The sequence below is a fragment of the Anopheles maculipalpis genome, chromosome X (assembly GCF_943734695.1).
Source record: "Anopheles maculipalpis chromosome X, idAnoMacuDA_375_x, whole genome shotgun sequence".
Classification (NCBI taxonomy): Eukaryota; Metazoa; Arthropoda; class Insecta; order Diptera; family Culicidae; genus Anopheles; species Anopheles maculipalpis.
In genome coordinates, this window is record NC_064870.1 from 5,752,875 (window position 1) to 5,771,781 (window position 18,907).

At 45.3% G+C, this 18,907-nt stretch overlaps 1 protein-coding gene across 1 annotated transcript in view; it reads right to left on the reverse strand.

The window, feature by feature from the left end:
- Positions 1 to 16,144, reverse strand: part of LOC126561861 (uncharacterized) — a 37,475-nt gene extending 21,331 nt beyond the window's left edge. The window contains exons 1-4 of the mRNA XM_050218214.1: positions 15,968 to 16,144; positions 1,702 to 1,815; positions 1,384 to 1,638; positions 87 to 1,318 (exon numbers count right to left, since the gene is read on the reverse strand). Of these exons, the coding sequence (XP_050074171.1) occupies positions 87 to 1,318; positions 1,384 to 1,638; positions 1,702 to 1,815; positions 15,968 to 16,138 (1,772 nt within the window). The 5' untranslated portion in view covers positions 16,139 to 16,144. The remainder of the gene's footprint in view (positions 1 to 86; positions 1,319 to 1,383; positions 1,639 to 1,701; positions 1,816 to 15,967) is intronic.
- Between the last annotated feature and the right edge of the window lie 2,763 nt (positions 16,145 to 18,907).

Below are 18,907 nucleotides of genomic sequence, written 5' to 3' on the forward strand. Positions count from 1 at the left end.
ATATATAAAGAAAAAAAAACAAAGATTGTGTAAGTAACTACGTTTAAGCACAGTCAGAGACGGATTTGGGTTTCTCTAAAACCTACCGGCTCAGCTCACTCTTGTAGAGATCCATCCGATCGATCCCTTCCGGTGACAATGGACGGCCCGACTCGAACAGTTTGGCCTTCTCCGACACGGCATGCATGCTGTGCGGCGACAGCGGAACAGTAGCGCCTCCGGTCGGGGAAGATGGTCCAGCAGTCGTCGTAATGGCGGCCGGAGCAATCGCCAGCGATGGTGGTGCCGATTTCGGTGGCATCTGCAGCGAACCACCGATACCGCTGGTAAAGAAATGCTCCCGTATAGCGGACAGCTGAGACGCATGCTCCCGTAGCATGTTGCTGGAGCTGACCATCGGTTTGGCGATCGCACCGGTACCAGATTGCGATGGTGCGGAGGAGACCACGCTCGAGATGGCCGACGGTGGTGAGGCTAAACCACCCGCGGTAGCTTTGTTGCTATCTGGCATCGGAAATCCGGCCATTCCAGCTGATCCACCGGACGCAGCAGCTGCGTTAGCTGCGTTCGGTGGCCATACGGACTTCTGCAGACGGTTCGGGCGTGCGTAGAACTCACGCTGCTGCACATCGTGCCCAGCCGGTAGGCCATTGTTCGCGGGTTGGGCTGGTACAATCGGTCCGCCTGCCGGTGCAGCACCCTGTACGGCGACCGGTGGACGGCGTAGGAATTCTTCCTTCTGCTCCAGACTTTTGCGCAATCGGGACATGATGGCACTGTCGCCCTCGCCAAGCGGCACATAACCAACTTCACCAGCCCCCGGCATCGACTCAGCTCCCTCCTTGCTGTGAGGGACCGTTTTCTGCAGAAATTGCTGCTGCTTCTGCACCTGATGCTCTTGCTGGTGGAGATTCATGTAATGATGCTGCTCGTACGGCATCGGTACCGGTTTCGGTGCGATCATCGGCGCGAGCGGCTTCTGCACATGCATACGGTGCGGAACCATCGGCACACCGGCGTTGGACGATGGTGGATGGTTCATCATCTTTGGCAGATCGACGTGCAGTGTCACGCCCTTCGGTCCCGGTTGTGGTGGGACGACATTGTCCGCCACGATCTCTTGCAGCGTGCTGTACAGCGATTCCTGCTTTTCCTGCACGCCCTCCACCGTGAGCGAGTGGCGTGGTGGTGGCGGCGGTGGTGCTGGTCTCGATTTCGGGTACGTCCCAGCCGCCATTACGGACGGTTTCGGTCTGTACGGTTGTTGCGGTTGCGGACGCTGGTTCGTTTCCGGGTTGTGAGCGGTTTCGCGGAAGAACTACGATGGAAGGCAAATTATGAATGACGTGTGTGAGGCATGGAGAACTGTGAGTACGTGCTTACCGTTTGCAGTATGTCGTAGTTTTTCGGAACCACCTGCAGGGTGAGCGTTTTCGGAGTTTGCTGAATCGTAGCCACAACCTGCGAGTACGGTATGGAGGTAACCGGGACGCCATTCACCGCCAGCAACCGGTCACCTTCCTGCAAGCCAGCCAAATAAGCCGGCGAGTTCGGGTGCACCTTCTTCACAAACACCGTGTCCATCGGCTGGACAAAGTTCAGCACGCCCGCAATAGTTAACGGGTTGACCGTATTGTCCTGTGGAAAAGGGAATTGCCCGTGATTTGCGCCACAGAAACAGCCCGACTGTGAAAGACTTACCGTAAGAGACTCCGGTGGATAGACGATGAAATGACGCAGAGTGAATCCGAAATCACCATTATAACGGTGAAGGATCACAATCCTCGGACCGTTCACCAGACCGCCCACGATGACCTGTGCCCGCGTGCAGACGAGAAAGAGCAAATTAGTATGAAATCATGATGCAATTGACAGCGTATTAGAGTTGTTAGAATATGAAAACGTCACTTGGGATCGGATGCTTTTTGGGTCGGAGCTTTTGTTAGACAGAGTGCAGGACACGGATGCAAACCATTTCGACGGTTAATGTTTGATGAGGTTCCAGCATTAATGTTAGCATTATGAAGGTAGCTGATGTATACGAGTCTGACTGCTTCCAGAAATCCAGGGACTGCTTTGCGAGCTAGATCTAAAAGTTAGAGGATGTTGAACGATGAACAATGATCTGCTGGACATGATCTGCGCAGGCATACTGCTTGTTGAAGTTTGGTAAGCTTCCAGAAGAGCGTTATTTTTACTACATTCTGCTGCATTCACCGTTCTGCAACTTGTATTTGGATCCAGCGGATTCATCCAGATGATCAACAATGAATAGGTCTTGGTAAACTATTAGGAATTATTGAATATGCTTCCAAAATACAACAATATTAGTACAAGAAAGGTTAGTTTTCGAAAGAGCTGCGTCACTGTCGCATTCATCATCGAGCCACTCCGAGATTTACGCTGGATTTATTTTGGAGTAATCTATTAACCTGGGAAGTCACTGTATACTACTCCTACAGTAATTGATCTATCATTGGAGTCTATGAGGACCTAAGCCAGTTTGATAGAAGCTGATGTAAAATGTTGAATTTTCAGTCTCAATCCATCATAGACCGTAGTATTACAATCAATTTGGAAGGATATTTCGTAAATGATTTCGGATCGATTATCGAGCGGATCGAGTTTTCCCTTTTCTCACTATTTAAATGTTTGAAAAACTCTGCACAGGTGAAACGTCTTAGAGCGTACTAAACAAGCAACAAACTGCACCGTCTATTCAAACCCCAAACGAGAGTACAAACACCTGTGCTGAAAACTGCGACATTTCCTGTTCGCAACGATTAAAGCTATTTCAAAAATCGCTTCAAAACCATTCGAAACGTTACACGATCGGCACATCAACGGTAGCTGCTGTCCCGCTTGTTGGCTTGTTTAGTCCCGTGCGACGGTATGTTGTGTGCTTGCTTGTTTCACCTTTACCGCAACACCTCGGATCGGCGCTGCTCTGGTGCATGGTGTTAAAATTGCAAAATAAACCTTCTCCGTGTGGTAAAAGCTACAGAGCAATCCGAGCAACAATCCATCGTCAGGACACAACACAACAGTGCATGAAAAAAAGAAAATTCGAGGATAATTGATGGCGAGTACAACCTACGTTCGTCGATCGAAAGCAATTTAATGCGTTACAGTCCCTTCCCTCCCGATCGGTTTATTGCGAATACTCTCACGAAATAAAACGCAATTAAATTAAGAGCGTTATAAACAGTGGATTGCGTCCAACATCAAAATCTTCCTTAAGCCTCCTACACACACCCACAAACACGCCACTACCTGACATGGACGTGGTGCAAAATGTAAATTTCTTCACACACATTTTTCTGTTTTCCGAGTTTTATTTAAATTGAACGTTGTTTTGGAAACTAAATTAATCTAACGGAGAAAGACTGCACAAATAGCACAAGCGACGAACACTTGTGCCGTGGCGAGCTTAATTTCATCGGTATTTTGTTTCGCTGCACTGTACGTTTCTGTTGATGATTGGAAATAAAATTGCCCGAAACGATCCTGATTGACAGTGGAGCGAACAATCGGCACCGGGAAAGCAACCATAAACGGTGTGCTACGGCGCATTACAAGCCGCTGCTAAAGGGCTAAATTTAGAGTCACGGTTTCAGCACGGATGTAATATTTCGATTGAAACTGACGCACGTAAGCGCTTTACAGCGGGCAGTTGAGGAAGAAAAAAAAAAAAGGAATCTAATAAAATAATATAAAACGCGATCATCGTCTCGAAGCTCTCCTGTTTGCTGCTGATGTTTTGGCTTCGGGAAGACGCAAAACGGAAGCTACAAGCGTCAACCACATTACATGACGTTGGTACAACGTGTCTGAGTGTGGTGTGTGTGTGTGTGTGTGTGTGTGTGTGTATGGAGGAGATTTTACGACTTGTTTAAACTCGTGTAAATCAGTGCAATCTACGGATTTAATATTTTATTGCTTTACAGCAGCGACCGGCACAAGCATTCGCCGCTGAAAGCGACCAGCGCGATTGGCGATAAATCGAAGGACACAGCACAGACACAGCAGACAAACAAAAAACTTGTCGCTGCACGGGACGCAGAGTGATCGAGCCTAGCCATCCTTAGCCGCTGGAGGTACTTTATGGCGCGATTGTTTCACAATCGCTTGCGAGGATCGAAACTCGGTGGGGAGATTTATTTTAACCAATGGTTGGACCAGAAAGTTGCTGGTAAAATATTACAAACTGCACTTTACAGTGTTCGGAATAATGTAACTTAAAGAATGATTTCTGGAAGATAATTTCTACTGTTTAACCTTCTCCCTCCCAAAAAAAAAAACCCTTTTCAGTGATTTACTAGCCGTGCGAGTCAACGTCCATGCGTGCAGCCAACCAGACCATCCTTGTGGGACGGTCCCACGCGCAGTCCTACGTGCTGCGTATCGCAAAGCCATCGTAGCTTAGTAACAAAAAAAAATCCCAGCCCGGACGAACGAAATTGGGTCACGCCTGGATTCCGTTTCGCAGCCCACACGGCGCGTCGCGCCATCAGCAGGACCTTGGAAGTCCTGCCACGGCAACGCCACTTTGCTACGCGGCCCGGCGGCGGCTAAAGTGAAATTTCGTCTTTTCCAAAACTTTTTGATCGGACAAGCGCTAACCAAGCTGAGACGAACGAAGAAAACAAAGGGCGAGGGAGGGGAGGGGAGGGGGGGGGGGAATGGCCGGACTTGACGCGACCAAAAACCCACGACAGTTTTGCTTCCGAAAGACTAAACATCAGCACGAAAAACACGAGAAAAGGGGGATTTTTTGTCTTCTCGTATTTTCTTGAGCTCTGCTGGAGTAATTTATTGTCACCCGTGTTCTGGTGCTCCCAACTCCGAGGGAGATGCTGTCGTGTCGGCGGATTATGCTCCCCCTCTCCCCCCCCTCTCTCTCACTCTTACGTAGATGATGCATTTAGAGCTAATAAAATGTAAGCTAATAATGCTTGAAGCTGGAGCATCGGTAGGAAGGCTTGCGCTTAGCCGGGTTGTGTGATCACACACAACACCAAAGCTTATCATGGTTAGACACACAAACACCTTCCGTGGGCTGGCTGCGGTTGCCAACCGGTGTCCGGTCAGGTCCGGACCCGGAGCGGTCTAAACTTCTGGCGGAACTGGTTCCTCCGGAGAGACAGCGGTATTACAATTATAGGACGGATTGGATCGGAATTTTCGGCCCAGAGTGTGTACAACGTACGGTTAGGGACGCCATGAAATTGGCTAGGGAAGGGCACTGTTTTATCACACACACAAACGCAACGCACACCTTTCGTTGGAGCCTAACAATCAGAAGCTTAATTATGGGCATTTTGTTGTACTGTGTAGGATCGGGACAGCGAAACTGGATATCGGGAAAGAAATCGAGATGTTCACCGAAAAAAAAAAAAACCGGGAGTCACACGAGTTATGCATATCAAAACGAACCGGTTGACATGTACGGGACGTTTATTAAATCTCGATTCGAGCGTTCAATAAATCGTTAACGTGAAGCGTTAAAATATTTAAGTCAATTTTTCTTGAAGATAAAATTATGGACGTAGAACGTCCTCAAAAAAAAACAAAACCAAAACGAACCAAACATGCAGAAGCGAGGCGTACAACAATTAGAACACAGCGCTCGTTGGAAAACTGTACTTCAAAACGACATTCATGCAGTTTAAAAAAAACGGCCACCAAATTTTGAACTCGAAATGCAACCAATCCGCCAAACTTGCCAATGCCTGTAAATGCCAAAAAATAATAAGAACCCCAAATTTCATACCCTGCTACCTTAAGTTGCCTAACAAAATTTGATCCCTGGTTTTGTTTTTGCACCCGCACTGCAGGTTGATTTTGACTGATTGATTGCAGATTGAATGTGGACCAAAAGTGGAACGTGGAAGTGGCAGGCCTGATCCCTGTACCTCTTCGTGCTGCTCATCGTGCTGCCGACCGTTCGGGTCAACAATCGAAACCACCACGAAGGCGAACCGCACGGTAAAATCGTCCCGCGTCAGCACCAACTCATGGTACCGTGGGTTCACGATGCGCAATGCATCGCTACGCTCCAGACACTCGTAGACCGGGTGCCAGGCGACCATCGCACCACGGCTCGACTCGTCGTCCGAGGACGAAATCAGCTCCCGGCCCGGTGGCAACGGTAGCGGACCACGCCGTGGCAGGACCGGCGTCGATGGCGGCGCACTCGGCGATGTCAGCCGGCAAACCGTTTCGTAGATCGGCATAAAGGATCGGCCGATCGGTTCCTGACGCGGTTCCCCCTCACGACAAACACAGGACACAGCGTTACCCATTGCTCGTGCAGCACGAGAAAACCCACCACCGCGACAAATCAAACGTAAAAGTGCGTAACTCACACGAAAAAGCACCAACGAAAAAAACAAAAATCAAAAAGCCACAGCCACAGAAGCGTTGTATCGGTTTGTAGTAGGTTGATGGATCCTGGTCGGGCACTGGCAGCAAGGCAAAACACACGAGCAACTGTAGCACGAACGAAGCACAGAAGACACCACTCTAAACACTGCGATTGCACAGAAGAACACTCTGCCCAAGGGCTTAGTGAAGAACTTTCCTCCAGCTGGGTCGACTATCGACTGAACGGATCGCGCTACTCAATCGGATCAAGAACTTCATTCAAGCCCGTACCGCCCATCTGGTTGCGCTTCACCCCTTCCCCCCCCTCCCCCCCCCCCTCTCTCTGCAAACCCTATCCCAAACCCCTTATTCCGGGGGTATGCATGTGCGCGCGCACGAGCTTCCCCCCGGAGCTGTGTTTGTGTATCGATGTATCTATGCGCATGTTTCCAACGCTTCACATTACCACAGAATCCACGTCCGCATCCACCGAACTATCGGCCCGGGACTCAAGATAGTGCACGGGTGTGTGTGTGTGTGTGTGTGTGTGCACTACAATTTCCATTGGCTGTTTCGGCCAGCTTACAGATCCCGGCGGTCTAAAGGAAGTGGTGTAACAAAAAAAAGAAAATGCAGTCGCAGCCATTTTACATCCTACACCACACCGTGTTACAGGGCAAAAAAAGAGGGAGAGAGGGAGGGAGGGAGGGAGGGGGGCAGTAGTTGCTTCTTCCCGTGCGCAGGAACAGCAATCCGGGACGAGCGTTTCCCGCGCAGCTATGGCAAGTGCATCGGTTGGAATGCGTTTGCGTTGAGCGCTTGTAATATGAGTGAGCGAGACGGGTAGGAAAATTTTATAACAAACTATTCAAACTTTTCGATAAGCTGTTTAGGTCACCCTTTTGCAGGAGGCGTGCAATATGATGAGCTACTCAAGCCTGGAAGACTGATAAGCAAATAGCCAGCGAAGGATTCAACACAAACGATCGAAGGTGTTTTATTTGGGTTCGACGGTTGTGATACAGGAATTGTTCCTTAGATGGGAAGGGTTGACTCATTTTACATCACTGCAATAAAGCGCAGAAAATGCAACACTCAAGCCTGAAGGATCTTTTGTATGCAATGAAAACTGATGCAACCGTATCGATTGGAATGCGTTTCCGTGTGCGAGTGGATAGGAGATAGGACGAGCAGGCAAATTTCGTAGATTTCCTGTTCAAGCTGTACGATAAGATATCTGCTTTACCATTTGTAGAAATTTGGAATACGAGCTCTATGAAGCTTGACAAACAAACCGTTGTAAACCTGAGATAGATGAATGGAATCTTTTGTATGAAATTTTATTGACTTCTTTGTTGAAGCATGCACCGTACATATTGTTTAGATTATAAATGAGTGGAATATTAACAGCAACAGCATCCACAACCGAGCTCACTCGGGATAAGATGCACTTGAATTAAAAGGGGAGAAGAAAATGTCTACCCTGCCAAATAGGATATAAATTGAATGAGTTGTAAAGGCCGTCTTACTTAGGCCGTCATCACGAAATAAAAGATTTTTTTTTAAATGAGTTTAATATTTGTTTCTTAACAGAGAACAGTAATGAAGGAACTGATGGACCAACACAGTGTCACAGTCTTGACATTTTTTTCCAGAGTTGTTGATTCAGCTCAGGCTTTTGTTTAAGTTTTACACTTAAAAGGTTAAAATGAACTATAAAATTAAGACATCAAACTAAGACGATACAGCAAAACTTAACGAAACGCAAACTGCCAAGAATTTGTATTCTCTTTCACAAACGGAGACTCGTGTTTGACAAACCGTTTTCCGTCACCCGTTCGAAACGGAAAAGCGCCAAACTCACTCGGTCCTGTGTGTTTCCAGCTCGTTTTCCTGAGCAGTTCCGGGCATCTCTTGCTGCTCATTTGGTTCCATCTCTAATGAAATGTGTTTGAGCACCAACGTTTCTTCCAAAATATTTAAACACTTGGCAAATGCCACTGAGAAAGTTGGATTGGCTCCATGTCGGTATCTTCCCTTCGCAAGAAACCTTACAGGCGGAAACTTTGGCACGATCTCATTCAGAATATCGAGTAAAAACTCCTTCGATTTTTAGAAAAAAAATTATTCTTAAATCTGAAGACAACAAGCACAAAAACATATCAAAAAGGTTTTACACAAAAGATTCACAGGCTAAACTCATTCGCTTGATTGGTAAGTTTCAAAGGATCGAACGTACTACGAAGCAGCCAACGTTGTTTCATAACTTTTGGTTTTGTTTTTGTTGGTTTCAGCACTTTGACAGATTGGTTTTGAAGGTGTAACGAATAGAAAAATGCTCAACGAAGCTTGCCTGTCACAAGAACGTTTTCATAATGCATTTTTTTTTAATCGGGCCTATTATGCGCTCTCCGTACAAGGTAGGGGTTTGAAAACTACTGCTCTGCACGCAGGCGATCGGACCCGTTTGTATGAAAAGGAACAAGCGAGATTTTGAGCCTAGTTTTGATGATCTATGTCACTCTTCGGCACACTGTACAGTTCATCTATATTAGGTAAACAATAATGTAATTGTTTTAAAATGTTTTTCAATGGTTATGAAAGATTTGTGTAGAATTAAATCTTTAATGTAACGCATTAACACTAGAACTACCGAGCCAGTCATCTTGACTGGTTGCATACCTTTCAAATGAATTTATTTGTTATAGTTAAACAATTCTGCCAAAGTTGATGCATCAAGCCTTTTATACTTTCAATAGGAAAAGCCATTTCTATGATTACAAAAAATAAAAATCTTATGTAATGAAAATATTCAATTAAGTCATGGGCAATGCTACCAAAACCAATCATTTTTATTGGTGATTTGTGGAACGATAAACAGCGTACTTCAATGCGAAATTCTTACAAAATGGTCGTATTTCTTGCAAGAAACATAAACATTTAAAGTAACAATTTTATGAGTAGCATAAAATTGTTGCTGCTTTGATCATTCCGCTGTATGCGATTTGAAACTTCGAGGTTATGACACAACCGAATGAACTATTGATTTTTTCGATTTGATGGATTTTCAATGCTGATTTTAAAAAATCACCAATTAAAGTGTATTAAGATAAGTATACGAACTTAAAGAAAAGTGAAAATGTTTGTCTGATCATACAAACGATTTATTTGGTAACGACCAGTCATTTTGACTAGTCGCGGTAGAGTTGCACGCGTAAAAATTGCGGTAGTTCTAGTGTTTAACATAAAGAGTAAGTAGTCAGTGTGTCAAACTCTAGGAAAAACCTGGAAGAACTTCATGCTGCTCTATTGCATAAATCTTATGTATAAAGTTGATACAAAAAGAGTAACTTGGCTATGTTATTTCCATATTACAATAGTAGAGAATCAAATTATGTTAGCGCTTTATAATTCATAAATATAAATAAATATTATAAACCATCAATCGATAGAAACGGGTAGTCAGTATTACATTTGAAATCGAACAACTGAAATATATAATGCAGAATAATAATATTTTGCTCCACTGTACATGATTGTAAAGTATATTCATGTCACAAGAATTCGTTTTATTGAAGTAGAAAACCCTGGTTGGATTGGTGAAAGCGCTCAAAGTTTGTTGAAATATGTTGAAATATATTTTCCATGATAATGTTGTATGATTTTGTTATCGTTTGAACATGTATTATACAACAGTAAGCAGCAAATTAAATGTTTGCCGCATAAGTATAAAGACAGCCGTTCAAAAGCCAAAAAATACATCTAAAACAAACACTATTAAAACCCTTTGAAGCATTGCATAGAACGTTTGCAGCCTACACCAAACAATATTAGATGCAAACTACGGCAACTAAAAACAAAAACACAATCTGGATGTACATTTTTAAACTCCCTTTTGATGTAGCTGGTAAAACAGTTGCAGCCTACATCATTTAAAAACAGGAAAATCGCCCCAAATGCTTCTGCTGCCAGAAGTCTTTGTTCATAACGCATTCGACGATCGTGCAACGATCGACCAACGCGTGCTGTTATTATGCAAATATTAATTTTCGTCATCCACGTTTTGAGTTTACTTGGCCGAGACGATTGTGTGCACTTGCACGCCGTTTTGATGTTCCTTCTTCCGCCGAATTTGTTTTCATAACCGATTAGCGCGGGGAGAGCAGCAGTGGAGGCAATTCGTCTAAAAATGTTCACCGCAAGTGTACTTCCTAGTGGGCAGCAGTAGCGACCGTGCGCGCAACAACGAAAAACGTAACCCATCGCAGGACGGACGATAGTGAGGAAAGCAAAAGGGACAGAAGCGGGACGTGATTCGAAAACAATTGCACATCCATCGTTCTATCTGCGGTGTTCTATCTTTTCGATGCCCGATCGACGGTTGCTGTGCCGTGCACATGTGCGTAAGGTACATTCACCCGTGCGGAAGATGTCTAGACCTGACCACCGTCAATGTGCCTTACGGTGTACCATCAAAAGGGTGCTGAGCGCGCGATAGAGGATGCTATTGTTATCTTAGGTTTGGATAGTTCTTTTCCGGTGTTTTTCTCGCCCGCCCGGACATATCAAAGGGTTGCGGGATAGACTCAACATTCCGCTTCCGGACGAAATCGAAAAGGGCAAATGCGTTCGAACGAAATTGATACGCGTTGGAGTTTCCCGAGTGGGTTGTGCAGCTTTTGTTGTTGCAATTTTCCGTTTGATGTAGCGTAAAGCGTGCACCCAACAACACCTACAAACGTGCAGCTGCCCAAATAAAATACGTTCGGTGCGTCGCGAAGGCGGGCGAAGTGTAGTTTTAATTCTAAAATTAATTTACATTTCCACTGAAGTAGCTAAACGAAGTCCTCAAAGGCTTCTCTAACCAATAAAATGCAACAAAAGGGCTACTTCCAACAAGTAGCAATTATAATCGGCATGTGTTGTAATAGAAAACATAGCGAACGATTCAATTTCAGGAAGAATGTGCACCGATTCACTTGCTTTTCCAATCCCAATGTTGTATCATCGATCGACAATTTATCATACACGAGACACACGGTATTCCTGTTCCAATCGGTACTGGGAATGCAAGATAAAGAAATTACGAGCAGCGCGATAGGAAGCAGGAAAAACAGGGAGATAATCGGAGAGAATCGGTGGAATGTATGAAGTCATCTAATGGATAATTATCAACCCTATTGACAAATTGTCATTATTTAATGGTTTTCAGTACAAATTTGCCTCAATATTGTCTCAATGGACACATTTTTGCATTAAGGAATTAGCTTCGGTTTTTTGTTTTGTTGTTAAATGTGATGGTAAATGCTTACCTTATATTGGGCATATTAGCGCCTACCTGCCTGACCGTTTCGATAGTGTCATTGTTATCGTCGTGATCTTATCAACAGGTAAGTGCTGGGATCGAATCTCAATGAACACACGAGCAAAGCTAATTTGTGGTTTTCTGAGCATGAAGCAATTATTCAACCACGCAGTAAATCCTCCCCAACTATAATTACTCCTAAACCAAGCGTTTCAAAAATCTGAAGCCAGTTTGGTATGTGCGCGCCATAACTGCAACACATAACCTTCTCACTGGCTGTGTTGGTTGGTTGCGTTTGGGGCGAGTGTGGACGCTTCTACAACACCTCAACAAAGGCGTTGAAAAGCATCACATACCTGCGACTCCTCCCCACATGTTTTAGCGCACCAAAAGTGATGTGTGTTTGCCTTAGCGCAGTTCTATTTCTTCTCAAATGGTAGGAGGAGATATCATCGTTCCACTGATCGTGTGGAACACGATCTCTTTATCCCCCAAGCAGCATCAGTGACACCCCCGCCAGGAGTGTAATTTTTTGTGTGCGGCAAATCCCCAACTGGCTGTCCATTGTGGGCTGTTGCGTTGAGCTGGATGCAGCGTCTTGAAATAATTTCATTTTACGATGCACTCCAACCCTTCCAACACACAACACAGTGGCCCTTAGCGAGCTAGATCACAATTTTCTAAATTTGTTTCCCGACACATTTGTGCCTAGGCGTAGCAAGTAGACGTCCGGCGCCGATTATTTTTGGTATTTCCTGGGCCGGGCTGCGGGCGATGTGGGTTTTGCAGCTTCTTAGTGCACGCCATGCAATAAATTTTCGGTGCAAGTACATGGTGAACATCTCAAAACTTGTGATGCCGATTGTGTGATGTATTTATTGATTTTTAGCCGGGTCCGGGTATCATCGTCTAGGTTGATTCTGGGAAGGTCCAATACTAGGTGACCGCGAAGTGTGTCTCTCCATTTCTCAGTCGTCGTCGGTACAGAGTCAAGCGTCCATCTCGTTTTTTTTTATTGCAAACGAATGTGCTCGAGGGTGCACTCTTTGCAAAATTATGAACCGTCGACCGGTACCGGGTTTGTCAGCCGTCATCACAAAAGCACCATAAATTGTCACCCGTTGATGAAGCCCATTTCAAAGCTATAAAATTGTACAACAGAGCTCGCGCAGGAAGAGACACGGTCCACTCGGCACACGGCCGCTACATTGGTCTGAGCTTCGGCTCTTTAAGCAACGTCTGCATGTAAAATGCAGCAAACAATTGCAACCATCTGTTTCAGCGCCAGTAGGAAGTGTGTTTATTTAGGGGAAAACAATAATTTGGCTGCTTTCAGGGGATTTAGATTCCGAACGGTGTACTGTACGGAATCACTTATAGGTCCGAATGGTCTGCTAGAGCTAGTGTGTATATTTATCCGCGCCGTGAAGTCATATCACAGTTTGGAAGAAATCATCGCCATTTTACATAGCCATGATTTTATGGCATAATTTTGAAATCAAGGAATTAAAGCTTCAATGCTGCTGCTTCCACCAAAAACCCAACCCATGATTCGATGGAGGCGGGTGGAGAATTCGATAAACGAGCTGCAGTTGCAAGGATTCTTAAACGCGGTAGCTGAGAACACGCCATAAAAGGTGCATCTCCCTAATTGACCCTGCTTTTACTGCGCCCGATCTGCTACTACACCATTTTTTAGGGCTTCATCATCCCTGCACAATCATGCTAAGGTGTTTTTGCAGCATACTTTATGGTCGTAAAGTTGTACTGCAATCGAACAGTTTATTGTACGATCGGACGACGTGCACGAAGATTGAGGGTAAATGTTGAAGACTTCCACTGAAAGACTTCGGGGGCCAGATATGCCAAGCCGTTGAGGAAGGATTCATTTCTCGCTGCAAAAGTTGTTTTGATATGGACATGTGAATTGAGTTTGCGTAATTCCACAATTAATAGCTGGATCGCGAAAGAAACGTATGAGCGTTTTTTCCCGCGAATACGTACTAGAGTCAGTTTGTTTGGATATTTGTTGGCGCTTGATTACGAAGTGTCCAAAACAACACAAATCTAGTTGAGGTACTTGTCGTTGATTTATTGCAGCTGGAGCTCATCGGGAGATTGTGAAGATGTACACGAATGTGTGCTGAACAGTCTTTACTATCAAAAATCTCCCGACAAACGAATTTAGCTCCACGGAGGCTCCAATCAGAATGAAAGTTGGGGACAGCTATCACGTTGCACCTGCTGCTGAGTACCCTTCGAGAGACTTGACAATCCATCTTCAAAAACAAGAGTTCCTTAGGAATTAATGACAAGAAGTGTCACTGTCTGGAAAAAGAGCTTTGATTTCTGGTTTGTCCCATGAGTCTGAGAATTCGTTTAACGAGGAATCCAATAATTCTCGAAAAATGCTATCCTAATATCCTAAAATTAAGCAAAAAACACAGTCCTTTATTAGTTGCGGATGTGATACAGGTTCATATACTTGTTTCTATTTCCATTACCGTGTTCTTTGGATTGGCTAGAACAACTACCCATAGAATAGACGCAGTCGCTGTCGACTGTGATCCATAGGAAACCAAAATCTCCTTGTCCTTGTTCAATTTTCAACCCAATAAAAAGCATATATTCTTTTATCGATTCAATAAATAGCAATAAATGCTATTTTCATTGCATAATATAAGGAGCAGAGTACTTAATGTTTAAAATAACCATCCAGTGCCTCACACGATGCTAATCCACCTACTAGACTTTGCCAAACTAAGTACCCCGCAGCACACTTTCTATCGCGCATACACTAGCCGTACAAGGGAGCGCAAAGCAACCGGTAGCCTACACGCCAAAGCATATACGCATCCGGATGCTACACACATTCACGCACGGACGCGCATCACCCGCTCATAGGTGGCATACTTCCGCTTCCGCTCTCGCAAACACAGCGAGTGATCGGGGAGAAATGATGCAATGGTGTGATGTTACGTGAGTGAACGTTCTGCTGCAGGCACGGGTATGTCTGCAAGGTATTTTAATATTTTGCAGTTGTTTAAATCGCTGCAGATAAATTTTGTATCGTTTTATGCTGATTGCTGTCACGTTTGACAGAAGTTTCTCTAAAAACTCTTTGATTATTTATCGGTATAACGGCTTGGAACGTCAAGCAAACGTTTTGCAGACTAAACTTTGCGCATCTAGAAATGACTTGAGTTCAAAGTTATAGTAAAGTTATGCGGAATGAGAGCAGAAACACACGATCATTGAAGTTATAGAAGACTAAACTTATAGTCAACGTCATATCAGCAATTTTGTAAACTTTTTGTTTTGGTTCTTTCAACATTTTAACTTCATTTTTTTTAAGAAAACGCTTGAAGCTGGTACACTTCTTTGGAACGTGCGAAACGGCATAGCTGCTTAAGTTGTTATGAGAGATAAAAATGCCAAATTTTCTTGCTAGGGTGAGATGTTTTTAAAGCTACAAGAAAAGACTTCCTGTTTTATAACGAATATCACAATTTAGTGCAAAATACCAATGTACCTGCCAGGATGCATCTTAACTCCAGAGCTAATGAAATAGTGCGATATTTCTTAACCTTTGGACGCCACCAATTGGGGCGGACCGGTGGCACGTCGTATCGGAGAGTCTAGCAAACCATTCGATGGCCGGCGTGACCTAGAAGGTCGTTAAGCCAAGTAGAAGAAGACGCCACCAATATAAACAACTGCTGTTAAACCTCGGTAATAAACTGTCCGGCTAGCTAGCCCTTTCTAGCTTAGGATCATTCCATAGCGATTGTTTGATGCGATTAAACAGTGGTCTAGTGAATGTCTGCTGGTCGAGCAGTTAACACTTCATCAATTCTTGGTGAAGATACATAAAACAAAACCGTTGCCAACTAGTGTAAGTCCAGAAGGACACAAGTAGGACCAATATACTCATCTTTCTCTCTCGCACCCTATAGGCTGTTTTTGTCGTGATGAAGGCTTTGGGGCTCTTTGCAGCACATTCTCCATACGAGACAACCTCGGCAAAGAGGCATAAAATGGTGTTGGAACGGGTTGGAAATTGCATGATCTGTGGGACACAATTTTTCGGCAGCTCTGAGCTGACATGACTGCCTATCCCACTACGAAGTCTTCGACTTCTCGCAGCTGCAGTACTAAAGAAGAAGTGCAGCTCATCGACCACAGTTAGACCACTACTCAGGTTAGAAATTGGAGGCTTCTGAATGATGATATTTAAAACCAAAAATCCTGCCCAAGTGACATTGCTAGTAAACATATCTTTTCGTTAACACTTACCGAATTAGACCCCGGTTTGGGTAGTGTAGAATGTGGCGGTGGTGCCGGACGCCCGTGGGATACCAGATGTCCTCCAGGGCCCGGCATCACGGTACCAGTGTTGCCACGGTTCGGTGGCCCACCACCAGTACCGGCCGATCCCGTCGGCCCGGGTGCCCCACTATCGGCCATCCTTCTGCTGGTTGACGAGCGATTGTTGCTTTCGGCGTTCCGTTACTGGCGTACCATTTTTGCTCGGCGTGACAGTTTGTTCCACGCACCAAAACCAACCAAAACAATTGTCACACACACACACACACACACCCCACAATGCGGCACTATCGTTACACTGCACTCGATGCAGACCCGTAGACGACTGACGGCGTCTACACAGCCTCGCCGCTTGCTGGGTTGGCAAGATGTAAATGTGATGTGACTTTCGTTCCTTTCGCACACGTCACACGCGGCCTCGACTGAACGGAACTGCTACTGTTGCTGCTGCTGCTGCTGCGGGACTGTCCTAAAATGGAAGGAAAAATGGCAAACGTACGATATGAGTGTCGCGTGTCACATGTATCTGTATGTGTGCATGACGGTTAAAATTCAATTTATCGAACATTGGGGACTGGACGTTACGACGTTCTACCGGGTGCACAGATATCGCAGACAGGGGCAGACATTTATGGACGCTGCAGTACGCTACGCATGCATGCTGCGCGCACTGACCGATCGTACCGGACGGTTTGAAGGTTAGCAAGCGAAAGGGATGGCAGGGACACATGCAAAAGAGCGTGCTTCTGTGTCCTTGTGAAGCTGACACGTTGGGTCACCGATTTGGAGACGGTATTGTGGTTGAGGGGAGATCGACAGCAGCAAAAAGCATACACAAACAGGGGAAGAAATAAAATTTCTGGTAATTAAGGCTAAGGCATCTTTAAGCAAATTACTGCTGCTGAAGGTGTGGGTGAACCTGCACAAGGTGATTGTCGGGCGCAGAGTGTTTTACTGGGTTTTTTTTTAGGTGTCAAAGTAGCAAAGGACACTTAAAATACGTTGCGTTAAGTAACTCACGCGCACGACACAATGAAGAGGGAAAATGTTATCGATTCAGGCGAAGGTGTTTTATATGGATTGTAGTTATATAGCAGACCTCAAACGAACCTAGTAACCCTACCCCTCCACCCCCCCCTCCCTCCCTCCAGGGAGTTCAGGGGTTTGCACCTTGCGAGCTATTACAAAAATTCACTTAAATTCACTCTTCCACTGGAGAGTGCCACTTATTAACCCATCTCTAATCTTCATACCCGCCGCAAAGAACAACCCCCCTCCCCCCGGAAGAGTGTTGCGCATTGCTTCCTGTCCTCTTCCTCATCGAAGGTCATCAGCACCACCTCCCCGGCAAGGGACTTAAATAAAGCTGAAAGACAAAACCATTCAATCAGCATCCGCATCCGTTAAACAGCCCGCTAGCCAACATAGGCGGACCCTGCTTCCCCTTTGGGTAATGGGGCTGCATGGTGGCGCGGAAAGGTCAACCGAGGGCTTCGGCATCTTGGACGGATGCTTTTCGCGCCTCGTTTGTAGCGCCAGGGACGGTGCAATGAAGGATGCAGCCGTTCCCTTATTTGCAGCATTTGTTGACTTATATTATTTACACCTTTTTAAAGAATGAAAGCTTTACTCTCTCTCTCTCTCTTTCTATCTTTCACTCGGTGTAAATATATTACTCTTGGTGGTAAGAAGAGCCCGTGGGTGTTGTGGCGAAATCCATCCAGCACCGGATTGCCAACCGGGCACAGCAAGTAAAACCGGGTGCAATTATTGCGAATAATTACCGAACAATTTGCACAAATTATGAGTTGCTACGGTTGATTGAGCGGTAGCAGAGAAGGGTAGGAGGGTGCTTGGGCGGGGTAGGGGGTGGCTGGTAGTAGTGTAATGTAACTGCAGTAAGAAGATTTTGCTGCGAGATGTGGAATTGTGTGTGACCGGCTGCTGGGTGGTTTGGTTGTGTTGATTTTGCAACCGGTGTGTGAAACAAACCCGCAACGAGTGTGTGACAAATCAGGCACAACATTTAGCGACCCCTTTGGTTGGTCGCTAATTAATACGCTATGTTTTCATCGCAAGAGAAAGAGGTGTTGCTTCTGATACACGAGCACACGATCGAGGCTGACATTTCTAGACGCTGTAGTTAATTCGCTGTGCTCTACTTAAATAGGATGAATATTGCTTTCAAATTATACATTCATTTAACGTTGAGGGTGCTAAAAACATCGACTCGATTTTCAATACGGACAGCGTTTCAATTCAATATTGCTAGTAGCGTTCAAAGAGTGACCAACCGTTCCAAAAATAGCCGATTTATTCACAAACGACTTCAACGCTACCGTAGCCGACGAACCCTCTATTTGCTCGACCAACCGAGTATCAAAATTTTAATACTGTGGCGAAATAAGCTGTTCTTGTCGGCATTTCTTTTAGTGATTTTACGACTAAAGTATGCCCAGCTCACTATACAAACTGGCAGACGAAACTAGCCTGCGTTAAAAGCGTCTCGTTATCGCTCGTGCAAAAATCCCACAAAATTAGATACGAGCAGACGTTTGCGACGAGGGTTTCTTTGGCAAAATCAGCTCATGTGATTCGAGAACGTTACCTATCTGAGAGCAGCGTCTCAACAGTCCAGCACCGAAAACTACGTTGAGCAAAACACCGACCGCAGCGGACGAAGCTAGCTCTGTACAGAACCTTTCTTGTACCCAGGCGACTTTGGCTAAACCTGACCAAACCCTCTTAGTAGTCTCGCGTTTGAGAGGGAAATGCTTGGAAAAATGCCCCGTATGTCACCAAACAGTACGGTGATGCAGCGAGCTGGACTCACCAAGCTCCGGCGGGCTGATTTTTACTATGAAAATGGCACCGCACCGGACGGCCCAACGCGTTAAGTTGTTTTATGCC